This window comes from Anas acuta, chromosome 19 (assembly GCF_963932015.1).
Source record: "Anas acuta chromosome 19, bAnaAcu1.1, whole genome shotgun sequence".
Lineage (NCBI taxonomy): Eukaryota > Metazoa > Chordata > Aves > Anseriformes > Anatidae > Anas > Anas acuta.
The window spans coordinates 3,880,986-3,897,696 of record NC_088997.1 but is presented as its reverse complement, the minus strand read 5'-3'; the positions used below and the strand labels follow the sequence as shown (position 1 = coordinate 3,897,696).

At 39.0% G+C, this 16,711-nt stretch overlaps 1 protein-coding gene across 1 annotated transcript in view; it reads left to right on the top strand.

The window, feature by feature from the left end:
* The window catches only part of ULK2 (unc-51 like autophagy activating kinase 2), a 39,746-nt gene extending 24,529 nt beyond the window's left edge, over positions 1-15,217 (top strand). Inside the window, exons 16-28 of the mRNA XM_068655676.1 lie at positions 1,589-1,726; positions 2,781-2,926; positions 3,480-3,560; positions 6,243-6,529; positions 6,640-6,833; positions 7,347-7,456; positions 8,119-8,271; positions 8,999-9,207; positions 10,502-10,680; positions 11,582-11,700; positions 12,066-12,223; positions 13,121-13,256; positions 13,356-15,217. Coding sequence (XP_068511777.1) covers positions 1,589-1,726; positions 2,781-2,926; positions 3,480-3,560; positions 6,243-6,529; positions 6,640-6,833; positions 7,347-7,456; positions 8,119-8,271; positions 8,999-9,207; positions 10,502-10,680; positions 11,582-11,700; positions 12,066-12,223; positions 13,121-13,256; positions 13,356-13,423 — 1,978 coding nt within the window. The 3' untranslated portion in view covers positions 13,424-15,217. The remainder of the gene's footprint in view (positions 1-1,588; positions 1,727-2,780; positions 2,927-3,479; positions 3,561-6,242; positions 6,530-6,639; positions 6,834-7,346; positions 7,457-8,118; positions 8,272-8,998; positions 9,208-10,501; positions 10,681-11,581; positions 11,701-12,065; positions 12,224-13,120; positions 13,257-13,355) is intronic.
* Positions 15,218-16,711: the final 1,494 nt, after the last annotated feature.

Sequence of the window (16,711 nt, the reverse complement as noted above, 5' to 3'; positions counted from 1 at the left end):
GTATTGCCTCTTTCTCTAACCAGTAGCAAACCACATCAGACTAGGGGATGCCTAACCAGAGCGTGGCTTTGGGCCTGAGCTGGGGAGCCCTGAAGAAGGCCAAATGCTATACCACCATGCTAACACAGCACTTACCTCACAAGGACCTACCTGTAAGGCTGTGTGACAACAGGGGAAGGCATGTTCCATGCTGGGTACTTTAAAAATTGAAGTGCCTTCATGGCCTCCTCAGCAGCACTGCTATGGTTTGGATTTCCCCTCTCCAGGTCAGACCAGGGAGCCTCCCTGTGCTGCCTCAGCTTGTTGTGGTAGTCAGAGCAGGCTGCCTACTGCCTTTGTGTGGTTTCTACTTGTGAGACCTTCTCCTTGTGTGGAAGCTTTCAGGCTTTCCACTGCCTGTGTGGTCACAGCTGCAGATTTTTCCCATCTTCTGCCAGGCTGGCCACTGTGGCACAGCAGACTTAGGACTTCTGTCAGGCACAGCTGAGAAACTTAGTGAGTATGGGTTTAAATTCAGGGAAACTGATGAGGCTGTGGAAAAAGTGTTGGTACAGATCTGTTGAGGCTTGTTCCAGCTGCTTTTCAAAATTACTCAGTAGTCTCTAGAACCTGGGTGGCAATAAAAGGACAAACCTGTTTTCTTTTGCTAAGGAAGGACCATGCATATTAGGAAGTAGTATTTCATTCTCAGAGGTTGCAAAGGGAATATGATAGAGTCAGAAACCAAGATTGCTGTTCAGCTGTATCCATGCAGTAAGTGGTGTAACTGCTTGTTTTCTAGAGCTTTTAAGTAGGAGTGGTAGGACTTCTTTCACATCTCCTCTGAGAATCTCTAATTTTTGCCTGTTTTCTGAAGAATTAATCAATAAGGGGCTTGATACTAAGCTGATTATATTCCCAAAAGTAATTTAGTTTGAAATTCTTTCGGTCTAATTCTTTTAAAAGTGTTGGTAACTGCTTATGCTGCGGTGGTTTGATTCCCTTATCAGGCAGTACACTGAGATAAACCGGGTCACTGACACTTGGTTGAACTTGAGCAATGCTAATCTGCAGTTTGCGTCTGTGGATTAATGTTCAGGTGTGTGGTTTTGGTCATTTTGTCAAGGGTTGGTTACATAACATGTTTTCCTTTTGCAAGTTCACTGTGTCTCATGGGATATCTCTGTGCTTTAGTGGCTTTTGTACACATTCCAGCCCTGCTGCTGAACTTCCTGTTCTTAGCACAGTGGGTTTTCCTAGAACGCTATTTTGAAGTGTGGTAAACAGAGCGGGCTGATTGGCAGGAAGTCGGAGGGATCTGTAGATCGCTGTGATGCATGACGAAATGCTTCAGCTAGTACTGCACTCTCAGCTCGATCTAGTACTAGCCAGTATAAGAAAGGTAGGTAGTAACGAACAGTTCTTTGTCTTTCTCTGTGAAGTGTCAGAGCTAGATTAGGACAAGCTAAGATCACACTGCACATGGGGAGTTTAGAATCAGTTTATTTGTCAGTTTCACAGATTTTATTTAACTTCTGAGAATGGTACAATTTAGAGAGAGACCTGTCTACCTCTATTTATCTCCTCTCTCCATATCTTCCTACTTCAGGCATTGTCAGCCTTCAGTATCCCCCCGCAGTGAAACAGCACCTATCCCAGTTCCCACTCAGCTCCGGAATTACCAGCGTATAGAACAGAACCTCTCCTCTACTGCCAGTCCTGTATCAAACCCCCACGGATCACCAAGGTGAGTATTCTAATTCCTTTTTCTTGGTTCTAGTTTGTATTTGCACCTTCACAGATGTCCATGCTTTCTTATTGATGTCATTTTTTTCTGCACAAGACCATACTAAAGAGGCATTTTAATGATAACAAGTAATAGTCCTTCACAATCTCAAGGTTGTTGAATGGACAGTTGAAATTTTTCACTAAAACAAAATGAGCTTGTTCGTTTAGGCAATTGCATCCAAAGAAAGTAAGAAGATGAAGTCTTGCTTTTTTCTCTCCTTTGTGTATTATGCAGCATTACATCATAAACTAGAAAGTAATAAATTTTGTTTTCATACATACAGTGATGAATGCGTTCTATAGAATATCAAGGAAACAGTTTTTTTTGGCATACTAGTTAACCAGCTTGTCTTAATACAAGGCTCTAGTGTGCTAGACTTATTCTATGCCTTGTGATCTACAAGATAGGGATGGTGAAGGACAAAAGACCCAAACTCTTGAGATCTCTGGAGGTCTGTACGAAAAAAAAACAACATGGTTCCTTGCTTTTTGTTCAAGATCTTTGATTTTACAGTTGTTCCTACACTTGAGGGCATGCCTTTCCCTAAAATAATGTGTTCTCAGTAGTTGAACTTCATACCAGGTCCAATACTTAAAACTTTGTCCTAATCTTTTTTGTAGGTTCCTTCTTTTTCCAACCATAAAAATGAACATTTGTGATAATGCATTTCACTCAGTTGTAAAATTCAAAATTAAATGGCTAGTTGTCTGAATATCAGTAATCCATGTACTAAGGGATATATCTGTTTTAAATTTCTCCAGTTAACAGACTGCTATGGCTTTGAAAGTTATAATCATAGTGGGAACAAAGGGAATTCTATTTGTCTTGTTTTCTCACTGGAAGGCTTAGCTTAAGTTATTACATTAGTAAGCTTCAGCTTTGTGGCTTTCTCTCTAAATATCTTTTTTTTTTTTTTTTAAATTGATCATTATACTCCTTAGTGGATTGTGAACCTCATCTTAAGGATCCACAGTTGCTATAGCATGTATAACCATTCTTTTCATCTTGTTAGAGCTGGGGTTGTGAGACGCTCAAATACTAGTCCAATGGGCTTCATGAAGATGGGTTCCTGTTCTCCAGTACCAGCTGACACTGCGCAGGGTGTTGGGCGCCGGTTATCCACAGGATCTTCAAGACCATATTCTCCCTCACCGCTAGGTAAGCCCATAAATTCTTGGGAAGGTTTATCTGGAACAGTTATTCAGAAGACTAATTCTTGCCTGAAGTTGCCTTAAACTGAAATCTGCTCAACTAGATCATGGTTTCACCGGTACTGTGTACAAGAGGACGATCACTCTTCTCTAGCCCTGCTGGCTGCACTTCCCTAGTCCTGTCATTGGCCTTCTTGGCCACCTGGACACGCTGCTGGCTCATGTTCAGCTGGCTGTTGATCAGCACCCACAGGTCCTTTTCTGCTGGGCAGCTTTCCAGCCACTTCTCCTCAAGCCAATACCACTGCATTGGGTTGTTATGACCCAAATGCAAGACCTGACACCCTTGTTGAATGTCACACGATTGGACTCAGCTCATTGATCTAACTTATCCAGATCCCTCTGCAATGCTTTTCTTATACTCAAGCAGTCACGTTTACAGCAATCCATTTCTGTTAAAATGTCTGGTATAAGTAAGATAAACAGGTTTTATTTTCTTTCACCTTCATTTGTGGATGAAGTATTAAGCATAAATTCACATTTTGATTTTATTTGCTTAGTTGGAACAATACCTGAGCAGCTTGGACACTGTTGTTGTGGACAGCTTCAAGGACATGAATCAAGGAGCAGAAACTTCTCAGGTGAGAGACTGAGCGAAGCAACCTGTATGATTTTGGTACAACTTCTACAGAATTCTGTGAAGAACAAGGAGAGCCAACACTACATAAGTATGGATTAATAGGAGATGCTTGGTAACCTGTACACTGAGTTTCTATAGAAACTTAGCCTGAGTATGGTTGTATCAGGACACCTTTTCCCATAATTAATTCTCTACACAATAAGAGAGTGGCTGAAGTTCTGAAGTTTTTCTTTTTTTGTACAGTGTGCAACATGTTTTCATCATTCCCTTAGGAAATTGCCTAGGATCTGATGGTGTTGCTAAGCATTCAGTAAGCTTTGCACGTCATAAATTGGTATGCTAGCAGGGGAAAAAAAAATTGAGACTCTATAAGATTGAATTGCACTGTAACATCAGAAGAATTGGACAAAGGAATCTGCAACTCGGCAACACATTCTGTTGTTGTACATGCATCTTAGGTGCAAGCTCTTCTTTATCTAAAATACTAGCTATCCTCTTTATTTTGATTTTTTAAGAGGTAGTGTTGAAACTATGGTGTGGGTTATTTTCCCTGTTTAAACACTTCCCAAAATTCCCTGGAATTGTTAGTGTCTTCATTTCTTTTAGTAGATATTTCATATAACTGGGGATGATTTCATCTATATGAAATAAATTCTATGAGATATCTTAAACATTTCCTTTTTAACTGCTGTGCCATTGGCAATCAGGAAAAGACAAGGACTAAGTGAAGCCTCAGATTTGAAATACTCTCTTTTCTTTTATGAAATAGAAAAATAAAAAGGCTTAGGGGAAAATGGTTGGAATGCAAAGCAGAATATGTGCTATTTTGTTGCATCTTTTTTTTGGATAGAACTTTGTAGGATAGTTGGTTTAGTGCCTTTTTCCAATGTTAAACCTATTTGTAGTATACAACAGGACTGATTTTATGGCTATAAGAGTATTTAATGTTTCATTTCATCTGTTTCCTGCATTCTATTCCTACTTTATTGTTTCTTAATTTCAAATGACTGCAGTGGTATTTCTATTTGTAAAATATCACAAAATGCAGCATGTCTGTTTTCAGCATTTAAATGGGTATGGGAAGTTCTTTGCTTCTGGGTGAAGCAAGATAATCTGTACTGAGATTTTCGAGGGCCTGAAGATATTTGTCGTAATGCAGCTTCTGAATGAATTGAGTAACTCTTGCTGCCAGTGGCAGCAGGGAAGAAACTTTGGATTGAGAACCCTTCCCAGTGATGGTGCTGACAACAGAGCAGCCACCAAAGAAATTTAAGACTGCTTTCTGAAATGACAGGTTTCAATGCTATGAGACAGACAAGCAGACTGATTTCAAACAGGCAAATTCTCAGCTGGGAATTTAGTGAGGAATAGACGAGTACTCTGTTGGAGCTGCAGGCAGAAAGGCTGCTCTATAGCACATTGTTTAAATGGAGAGGAATGGAATCAAGATGAAGTGGCTCTTATTCAAAGTCTAACTAGAAAAGCACAGGCTTAAGAAGGCTGGAAGATGTGTCGTAACAGCTGGGCACTTTACTGAGCAAACTGCAAGAAGTTTAATATGTTTTTTCAAGCATGCATTTATGAAACAGAGCCAATATCAAAAGATTGCCTTGGCCAGCTCTTAAGAATCTTATATACTAAGTTACAGCACAGCCTAGGGAAAAACTAGTTACAATAGTTTATTTTAAGTTGTGCAATTTTTTTAAAGGTGAGTGAAATTGTTGTCACTTCAGTGTCAGTTCTTTGAGGTTACAAAGATACATATTTTATCTAGGAAGCTGTGGCCACAAAACTGAAGTCTTGCATACTGTTTATAACTTTGTACAGTTCCTCATGAAACATAAAACTATCACAGGGAAGAGACCACTTAATCAAGTTTCAGTTTCCTTATTTTGAAAGAGGAATGGCATCTCAGAGTAGGTGAGATGTTCATAGGAGATGTTTCCCTAAAGCCATCTGCTTAAATGATTGTTTATAGCTCTTCCAAATCTTGTGCTTTAGGAGAAATTTTGAGTTCATATTCAAGTGTGGACTTCCTTTGTACATAATGAACTTTTGAAAAACATGTTCTGACAGACTAAAAATAAATGTCTGCCCTAAGTACTGATCCCAAACTGTTTCATATGAATACATATAAATATTTTTCTATTTTTTAATACATACTTTTCTTGCAGAAGCCATGAGAGGGAGCTGCCTTTTTAGTCTGCAGATTAAATTGTTACAAACAAAACAAGTCATTAACATGCAATGTTGCATTCGCATTGCTGTTTGCAGTAATATAATTCCAGTACTTGAGAAACTCTATTCAACCTAGAGTCTTGGTGGCTGCATTTGAAATTTCATTATTGTTTATGCCATTCCTGCTGAATCCAAATACTTTATTTGTCTTGATGCAGGTTGCCAGAAGTACTGCAGCTGCCAGTACAGCTGTCACCCTGAAATCTTGCCTTTTTGGCAGCTTGAACACAAGCATCATCTCATCAGTGTATGTAGCCTTAGTCCAAATAGCCGACATGCTAAATCCATTCTCTGCCATCTAGTGAGTTGATGATCAAACATATTTCACAGTACTGCAGCCCTATCTCTTTACAGATTAACAGTGATCTTTAGCATTTTGGGTTTCATTGCTACATTTCCAAGCACTGCAAGTAGCATTTTACGTGACTGTTTTTCATCCTTACAGGTTCTCCGATACCACCATCTCAGTCTCCACAGTCACTTTTGATGGGAGCTAGGTTGCAAAGTGCTCCAACTCTCACAGATATTTACCAAAACAAACAGAAGCTCAGAAAGCAGCATTCAGACCCAGTATGCCCATCTTATGCTGGGTATGGATACAGTCATTCTCCACAACCAAGTCGGCCAGGTAGCCTGGGAACATCACCAACCAAACATATGGGATCGTCACCTAGGAGTTCAGACTGGCTGTTCAAAACTCCATTACCAACAATAATTGGCTCTCCTACTAAGGTCTGTTAAGTTTACTAACATCTGTAAATTGTCTGAAATCATTCTCAAGAATATTTTTGTGTGCTAACCTTATTTTTTATATATATATTTTTTGTTTTTGTTTCTTTAAGGCTACGGCTCCTTTCAAAATACCTAAAACACAAGCATCCTCAAACTTGCTGGCTCTGGCTAATCGCCAAGGATCGGTAGATGCCCCACTGCAGCCTAAAGACATCACCGAACCAAGGGATTTCACACATTTCCACTTGACGCAAGGAAGTGAAAAGCAAGCAGGAGAGCAGCACAGTAAAGCTACGTTTGGCAGGTAGGCATTGTAGCATTTATGACATGGAAAACTGGGTAGGTGACTTGGCAGAAGCATGTATGTTTCACATAGCAATTTGGAGGGGCAGAGCATGCAGAAAATGAGTGGTGAGGATATGCTGATGTTTATTGTACATAACAAGCTCTCAGTACTGTGTATAAATATAGCATGGACTTCCTGAAGCACTTTGTCTTGCTGTCTAGTTCCTTTTTGTTTTGATTATCTGAATAAGGAAGTCTCATTGCCTATGTGAAGCCTGTTCAGTTTTGCTTCAAAATCCAAATGGCAAGGCTTGCAATATAAATTATTAAGGGAAAAAGGTTCCTTTATGGTTAGCTCTGTTTCAGTAGGGCAATGATGAACAGTCAGATTTCAAGGCTTTTTGTACTTCTGTTGAAGAATTCTCTATAACCAATATAACACCAAAAATCTGAAAGCCAGCTTCTGCTGTGCGTTAGATAGGAGGAACTTACTGAAAAATCTTGTTGTGCATTCATGTGCTTTTTTGTCTAGATCTGTTAGTACTGGGAAGCTATCAGATCAGCAAGTGAAGACTACCCTTGGCGGCCAGTTATATCAAGGCAGTACAGACAGCCTCAATACAGAGCGACCAATGGATACAGGTAAGGAACAGACTGATACATTCAAATGGACTTTATGTGCTTTTTTTTAATGGAGTGCCATATAGATCTTGTTCTGCTTCCAAACTCAGTAGTTTGTTGCAATAATTTTTAGTGTCAGTACAGAAGCCTTTTTTTAATTATCTTTAAGGGAATATATTCCAGTTCCTTAACATAGCTTTAAAAATAAGTGAGACAGGAAAGTATCTCTATGCTAAATACAGGAACATCACTGCCTATAGTAGCTAGAGTTTTTTTTTTTTTTTTTTTTTTTTGTGCAGATGGAAGAAGTTCTGCAGACACTGCTAGTCTTTAGCCTTCAGACCTACCATGGTCTGCATTTAGAAGTTTTCTGTTATGTCTTTTGCTGAAAGGCTGATGTTGTTCTCAGGCTCTCAGAGAAAGCCCCTGTTGGTTGTTTTTTTTTTCTAGGTAGGGGTAGAGAGATAAAAAATAAAAAGATGTATGCAGGTCACATCTTGGTTCTTTTTTTTTGTATTGCCAAGATTGTCCACTCAGCTTGTTTTATTTGTTGTCAGAACTTATAACTATTCTTGGGTCTACATCAAAGCATGGTGTGTTGCAGTACTCCAGTTTGCTGCATGTAATTACAAAATGGTATGACTGTATGCAATAGGGACTAACATGAAAATTTTATTTTCCAGCTCCAGCAGGGGCCTATGGAATTACAGTGGGACCTCCTTCCATGGGAAGTGGGGCAAGTTCTCGAGCTGTCATGTTTACTGTTGGGTCTCCTCCAAGCAGTGCCACCCCTCCTACCTGCACCCATATGGTCCTCAGAACAAGAACCACCTCAGGTAAGACTTCCCTGGCAGCTGTGGACTGCCATCAAACAATATTCAGGCTTGCCCACCTCTTGAGATGGTAATCTGCCTACTGCCATGCACAATAGGTCCTCTAGCCCAGATGAAGTGCTGTGTCTAGTTGAGATAAATCCTGGACTTCTGCCTTTTCTGTACTAAAGAGAAGGCCAGAGGCATCGATTTACCATCCAGCAGTGTATAGCACCTTGTGTACACTGTTTTGCTCCACCACAGGGAGTTTTAACAGCACCTATGACAAAGGTGGAGAGGAATGATTACATCTCTTATTCTGCATTTTTGCCCACTGTTATGCGTTGTACCAGAAGCAACATAAAAAATGAGCCGACTGCATTTTAGCATGTCAGCTACATTGTCAAATACCAAAGATCCCAAGGTAAATGCCTGAATCTGCTCGGGATGAGCAGGAGTCTGTATTTGCAGCAGTGTGCTTTTGTGAACTATAGCACAACCTGTCTGTCCTATTGGGCTGCCTGCCTTGGAATCCCTGTCAGCCAATTTCCAGAATCCATTTTCTAAATCATCACTGTATTAAGGTGCAGCCCTTGCATTCTCTACAGAGTGATGCGAGGAGCAAAGAAGAGATCCTCCCAAGAATGAATCTGTGGTGATTACTGATTTGTCACTTGCTATCATCTGCAGCCCCAGAGCTACAAAATGGAACAACCTATTAGACTGAATGTGTGTGTTATTTTTCTTGTAGTTGGATCAAACAGTTCTGGAGGGTCTCTCTGCTCTACTAGTGGCCGTGTATATATGGGCTCCCCTCCTGGTATTTATATGGGTTCTTCTCCTCCGGGAGCCGAGGCAGCTCCAAGTCTGAAGTACATGCCTTATGGTACTTCGCCTCCCAGCTTAGAGGGCTTTATCACTTTTGAAGCTCCCGAATTGCCTGAGGAAACTTTAATGGAGGTATAGAAAAAATAATTTAATGTTTTATAATGTTTAATGCTGCTAAAACAGAGACATGGTAAAAACAGGACTGCATAGTGCACTTGGTAGTTTCCTCTTCACTGTCTCAGATATTCCTTTTTAAGACCTTGAAAATATTCCTGTAGCAAATGTGACCATTTCTCTTTGATAATTATTCCTGGCATTTCTTGTATTTGAATAGGTAACCAAAGGAACATGACTGCTTTTGTTCACCAGTGCCTTCCAAATAGGCCTCTGTTTTAATGCCAAGACTTTGGACGTGGGTGCTGACAGAAGCAATGTCGTTCTAGGCATTGTATTTAACTGCTTCTTCGCAGTCAGTAGATGACATTAAATCCTACTTGTGTGAAGTGTCCTATATTTTTTTTAAATGTGTGGAGGAGTGGCGCTTTAAAAGCACATATTGGTGTGGTCCTTCACCAGAATGCTATCGTTGGACTATAAATTTCTCAAGGCAGATTGCTGTTCTGTTTTCTCATTCACATATCGCTGGAAGGTGTTTGGTTACTTATTGAATCTATACGTTATAACATGAATGTTTGACAGTGCACTGTTTTCTTCCCACAGATAGAGTTTAAAATTTATTTAGACCTGCCTTACTAATGAAAAGATAATAAATATTACTAAGATGTGTTTGTTTAATTTTGAAGGCTGATACTCTTTCTGAGCAGGGACCATGCATGTAGTGTCTGTTTTAGTCACCAACAACCAGTGAGTTGTTAACTCCAATTTAAGTTGTTTGTCTTAAAAGGCGAACTTTGGCAACAGCCACATTTTAATACAACTTAATTCTAGATCCAAGTGTAAATTTGAGTGACGCAGATAAGCATGAAGCTTCAGATCATTTCTTTTGTAGGTATTAAGTCTGTTATATAATAAAAGCCAAACATTCCTCCTGGCTTCTCATATGAGTACCAAGCATACTTCTGGGTTGCTGATAATATAATAACAAGTAATACCTCTCACTTGTGATTCTCTTACTTGCTCAGGTTTCAACAAACATAGAAACTCCGTGTCCCAGTTTCTTTGGCTTTGTTGAAAGACTGAAGTATAAGCTTACAGTATCTTGAAATCATTAACAAGAACCAATTAATATCTGTTGATCCTTTTGGATCCATTTGGTTCTGTAGTCTCTAGTGCTGACTCTACTATGTGATTTCTGCATAAAATTAACATATCAAAAGATCCTCAAGTGCTTAAAAAGAGTTTTAATTGTACTTGTTTGCCTTATGGCTTATAGTTGTTAAATTGTCATCTCCTTTTCCTCTGACAGAGAGAACATACAGATACACTGCGTCATCTGAACATGATGCTGACATTTACAGAATGTGTTCTGGATCTGACAGCAGTACGGGGAGGGAACCCAGACCTGTGTACTTCTGCAGTATCACTGTACCAAATCCAAGAGAGCATAGTTGTTGATCAGATTAGCCAACTAAGCAAAGAATGGGGGTAAGTATGTGGTCAAATAGTATCAAGAGAACTAGTAAAAACCAGATGCATCAAAAATGTTTTTGGACAACCTATGCCCTCTTTTTGTTTGGAGTGATTATTTACTACATAGAATGTTATTTAAGAATACATTTTTAACAACTGAAGACACATGAGAAAAATACAGCAAAGGATATAGAGAGATGTGCTAATAGATAGGTGAGGACCATGTTTTCTGGCCTGCCACATAAGCTGGGGAAAGTGGCGAGGATTGCAGACTCGTGTTGAAGTTTGTTTCTGAACCTGGAAATCTATGTACCATCTTGTTTCAAATCCAAGTCCTGTGTGATCCTGTTGATCAGGCTGAAGCAGCAGCTCTGAGGTGGAGGGAAGGAGTATCCAACTTTGACCTTTAATCAGTGTAGCCAATCAGACCTAATACAAAATCAGAAGCAAGGAGAAATTTGGAACGGTGGAAAAGGGCAGTTCTACTTCCTGCCTTCTTTCTGGGGAAAAAAAAAAAAAAGGAAAAGAAAAAAAAATCCCTGCAAAGTGTTTGCATTTCACAACACTGAGAATACCAGGGGCATGGGAAATGACGCTGCAAGAAAAGGACACCCAGTTGCTTGTGGTAAGACCTTGACCTCAGGCGTTCAGTCCCCATGAAGAAGGGTTCCTTTTAAAAATGTCTGCGTTAAAGCAGTTTGTATTTGCTGCTGCAATTACTGGATGAGCAGATGTACTCTCAACCCGTGACAGGGTGTTTGTGGAGGGAAAGGAGGGGTGGAGTTGCATTTAAAACATCTGTTTTTTCTGCTGCTGCTGGGTCTTGTGTAGGATTGTGATAAAAAGTGGTATCTGCCTAAGGCTTAGATATGTTCGAGAGAAGTTTTTTGATACATAATTACTTATTTTCCCCCAGACAAGTAGAGCAGCTTGTGCTGTACATGAAAGCAGCCCAGTTACTGGCATCTTCTCTGCATCTTGCCAAAGCACAGGTCAAATCAGGGAAACTGAACCCATCCACTGCTGTTAAGCAAGGTAGGTGCAATATAATCTCAATTTCTCTGCTTGCGAATTTCCTTTAGTTATATGTCACTCAAAAAGCTGAAGTTGCAACATTTTTGTTGTCTTCTGTACAAGGTCATTGTAGATAAGTACAGTTGCAAAATTCTGATAGTAAACAAAGATACAACAATCAACTGTTAAGAAATGGGCGGTTATTAATTTGAAACTTTATGATTTGATATATTTGATACTTCATTCATACTAGTAGCAGAGTAAGTAAACATTAGAAACACAAGATTAAACAGATTAACTTTACCTACCACTGGAGGAAGCTGTACTTAGGCTGTTCGTGGTGGTGGTGGTGGTGGTGTTTTTTTAATTTCTTATTTTTTCCCCAGTTGTGAAAAGCCTCAATGAGAGATACAAATTCTGTATCAGCATGTGCAAGAAACTGACAGAAAAGTTGAATCGTTTCTTTTCGGATAAGCAGAGGTTCATTGATGAAATCAACAGTGTAACTGCAGAGAAACTCATTTACAGCTGTGCTGTAGAAATGGTAAGTCGCTCCTTTTACCTAAATGATAGGACATTGAGATTGATAACACGTAGATTCCTTTTCTCACATACCTCTTATTCATAACCAGAAAATAAAATGTATGTTTCCAGATTTGGAAACATACATAGCCATTTTTGTAACTCTTTCACTTTCCATCCTGCCCTCCCTTAACTGTGGCTAAAGTCCTTGTCATATACTGTTCCTCAGGGATATTTCCCCTACATCACCACATTTGATACATAAACACTAGGAAATGAACTCCTAAGTCACACAGCCTCTAAAAGTGCCCTATGTGCTGAAATACCATCCAGTATGGTTTACTAAAGCACAGAAACAACAGAAGTAGCTTCCTCAGTCCACCAGGTCAATTTGAGGAACACCAGCCTTGTTCATACAAAGCAAATGCGGCACATGTGGAAGCTTTTTTATGTAATTGAGAAACTTTATATCTGCCAGAGAGCAGGTACAGTAAGCATACTAGAAACTTAAATGCTTTTTTTGATGAGAGGGAAGTCTTTTTCACTATAGGTGTCACAAAAAAGGTACCAGCAAATATTGTGTTTAACCCTGATAATAGTGCACAATTAATTTGACTTCTTTACAAGAGAATACAGGTATGAGAACAAGCATACTTATTTGTATATTGTCATAATTTCAGAATATGTTGTAACACATAAGCACATGAGATCAAAAAGTGCTTTTACAGCTTACGTGCAGAATGCCCTTTGCTAATACAGCACAGGGGCTCTGTTTTCTGACTGCATTTTGTTGTCTTACTGTCATAAAAACAGATCAGCTTAATTAAGGCTCAAAAATAGTTTTTAATCCATTTTGAATTTTTCATTTCAGTATTTGCCTAAAGCAATTTATGTAACTGAATCTACTGAATGATTCCAGGTTCAGTCAGCAGCTCTAGATGAGATGTTTCAGCAAACTGAAGATATTACATATCGATACCACAAAGCAGCCTTGCTGCTGGAAGGACTGACTAAAATACTGCAAGACCCTGCAGATATAGAAAATGTACACAAGTGTAAGTTTATGCTCGATGAAAATAATGAAAATTACACAGAAATGGATTATAACACTGAATTCATCACTTTTTTCCTTTTTTTACCTTTCTGTTTTTCAGATAAGTCTAGCATCGAGCGAAGGCTTTCTGCACTTTGCTATAGCACAGTGGCTGTATATGAGCAGTAGGAATATCCCAAGGACCAGATGGCGTGAACATAAGGGACCACATCAGTGATACTGCACTTTTTTCACTACAGCTTAATTGTTGTCCTTGTTCTGCCCCACGTGGAAGATGATTCTTACATTTCTGTGGTGACTACCAAAGAAGCAGCAGCATACTCAAAGAGGAGAAATTCCAAAAGTACATTTGTAGAAAACTTGCCTTACAGATCCAGCAGCTCCTTTTTCTTCCTAGCAACAGAATTTAAAAGAATCTGTCTTCACATTTCAAACTGATCCTTGTACGTGTGTTTTGACTTGAATGATCAGGGTTTTTTTCCTCATGAGGTCTATAGAGACTGGATCCTTCTGCATCAGGTACAAAAAGACATTTCCCTCAGAAGAGTCCCTCAAAAGTTCGTGGAAAAAAAAGGTTTTAAATTGTCAGTAAAATGTGTCTGACTACATTTGGGAAACCCTAACCATGTGCAAGTGCTGTTGAAAGCTTTTGGGGCTAAGCTGGCTTGTATCTGAGCTCACATGTTGTAAACGTGGCTCAGCTTGTCTTGTGAAGGGATGGTGAGAAAGTGTTCTTTTATTGGGGGGGGGGGAGGGGGGAATGGTAATGGAAGAAATTGCGCTCCATCTGTGCAAAATCCTCAGTGGATTTTCAGCTGATGTGGATACAATTTGAAGATCTTCTTCCAAAACACTTTGTTTTGCACTAATTTACTAAAGCAACTGTATATTCATTTTTGAAGAACTATATAAAAAAAAAAAAAAGAGAGAGAAGGCACAATGAACTTGGCTGAATTTCATTTCAGTGTACATAAAATTCTTTTCAGAATTTCAAATGTAGCTTCTAGAAGACTTTCAAACAAACTGTAAAAACTTGTATTCATGTGAACCTTTCCATTTTATACCTATTTGTCTAATACTTGAGTAACTACTGCTCTGGACTTTCTCAGTGATAGCAATGTTGAGTTGCTGGTTGTTTGCTTTTTATATAGATTTGGTTGCATCTTTTGTTGTGCATGCGAATTGTGCATTAATGCCTGCAGTCTGTAGGGGTGTAATGACAGTTCTCAGTAGTCTTGCTTCTTGGGCAGTATTACAAGAAATACTGTAAACTGAGAGGTTCTGCAAGGAACCACACAAAACCAGAAAATAATGTTGGGATTTGAGATGCTGATAAATTGATGTAGAATATCTACATAGTGTGTGTGAAAAATCAGGATTATTTTGTGTGCATTTTGGGGGAGAGGTGGGAAGCTTCATTTAGCCTTATAGGCATTATCATTTCAAGCATCCCATGAGATTATCAGGACAGCGATTTGCAAAGTATTTAAGCAGATCAGCTTCTCTGGAAATGGTTCCTTTTACTTTATTTTTGGGACTTTTTTTGTTACTCAACTGCTTGAATACTTGAATAAACCATTCTCCAGGACAAAATCATTTTAATCCTCTTAAATACAGTGGTCTGAACTATTTGACAAAGTTGTACAGGGCTTACACATCAAAATACTCTTTCAGTGTTTGGATAACCATGTGTTTCCTTTACTTTGACAGAGTAATGTACTTTTTACCTTATTTATCTGTATGAAATTCCAACAGTTAATTTGAAAGTGTTTGTTTATATAATGTTTGTATTTTTAGGTCTTTAATACGGTGTTTCTACCTCTCCTTTGTAATTGCATGCATTATTCTTGAAACTAGGTAATAACTCACTGAACTGTTGTGTAATAGCCTTTTTATTATGGCCTGTATAAATGTATATTAAGGTAAAATAAATACTGACACTAGAAGTGTTTCTATGGTAAAGCTGAGTTTGTGTATGTCTGTAACCAAAGATCAATGCTGTTAACTTCAGAGAGGGGGGAAAAAAAAAAAAAAAAACTGTCTGTACTCAGCTCATTAAATCAATTGCTGAATGTTGCCTGGAAGCTGAATCTACTTGGGTCAAGAGACACTCACCTCAGGGAGATGGGGCAATGAGCTCATTATCTCCGGATAACTCTGGCACAAAGTGTCCCCAAGTTTGTTTTCTGTTGCTTTGGGAAAACAGTGTACCCTGCTTTGTTGTTTGTTGTGAGGTTGTTTGTTTATTGTTGTTCATGCGGTTTGGTGGTGGTTTTTGTTGTGTTGTTTTTTTTTTTTTTTTTTAAAAAAAACAGCTTTGAAAACAAATATGTTAAGTAGGTTCTTAGGTAACAGTTGTACATTCTTTCAGCAAGGTGCTTGTTTGTTGCCTCCAGCACAGAGGAGCTGACTGGGCTGCCAAGACAGCATATACAGAACTAAAAATAAATAAATAATGATAGGAAAAAAAACTGGCAGTAAGTTACAATTTCTGTCCAGGCCTTACAAAAAGCAGGTTTCCTCCAGCTTGTAGCTAATACCCTCTCCCCAGCTGAGGTGTGCTGTTATAGCTGGTACACAGCTGTTGTATTTCTTAGCTGTAGTATCGTTTTTTTTTCCATTTTATTAAAAAATAAAACCTGCGCTCATGACTGGCATATAGCAATAAAAGAAGATGAGGAGTGAGTGAGCAGGGAATGCTAATGAAATATCTGAACATGAATCTAGGAACACAGTGAAAGCCTTAAAGCACGAGTCTAGGAGATAGTTCTTGGGAAAAGCAGCCTCATGATTTTTTATTGGTTTTCTTTTTTTCCCTCAGGATTCAAGTTCATTCTCCTCGCTCCTGCCAGTGAGGCTACAGCTGCACAAACAAGAGAAGAAAAGGGCTATTCTTGCTCCCTGTCTTCAGGAGGAGGAGGCCGATGCTCATAGCCTGTCTTTCTGTATAAGCTCATTCCACAGAGCTCCTGAAGCTGTCCTCTGTCTTCAGCTCTCCGCACTGAACAGCAGGTGCTCGTTTTTTTGTTTGGTTGTTTGTTTCAGCCTTTTGAAAGATAGAACTTGAAAGGATACTTGATGTACTGCTTTTCTAGTTCAACTCTAGCATCTACTCAAGAATGCCATGTTCTTCTGTACTTCTGTATTTTCACTTTCTCCTTATTGTGTAGAATTGACTGAGAAATCTAAAATATAGTTTAATTCTGACATTTGCTGCTTTTTATGTGCAAGATTAATTCTTGACCTTTCCTCTGATACAGAGGATGAAATCTAGTGGATCTAACTCACAGCCGATTTATTACAAATTACTTAAGAAACATTTTTCAGTTGAGATGTGAGTTGTTGGTCCTGGGACTCGCTAGGTTCTGCATTGCTCTTGATACTTTATCCAGCAACATCAAGATATTCCTGTTGTCACTTTATGGGTTCAGAGGCAGTAATTGTTGTGATCCATTG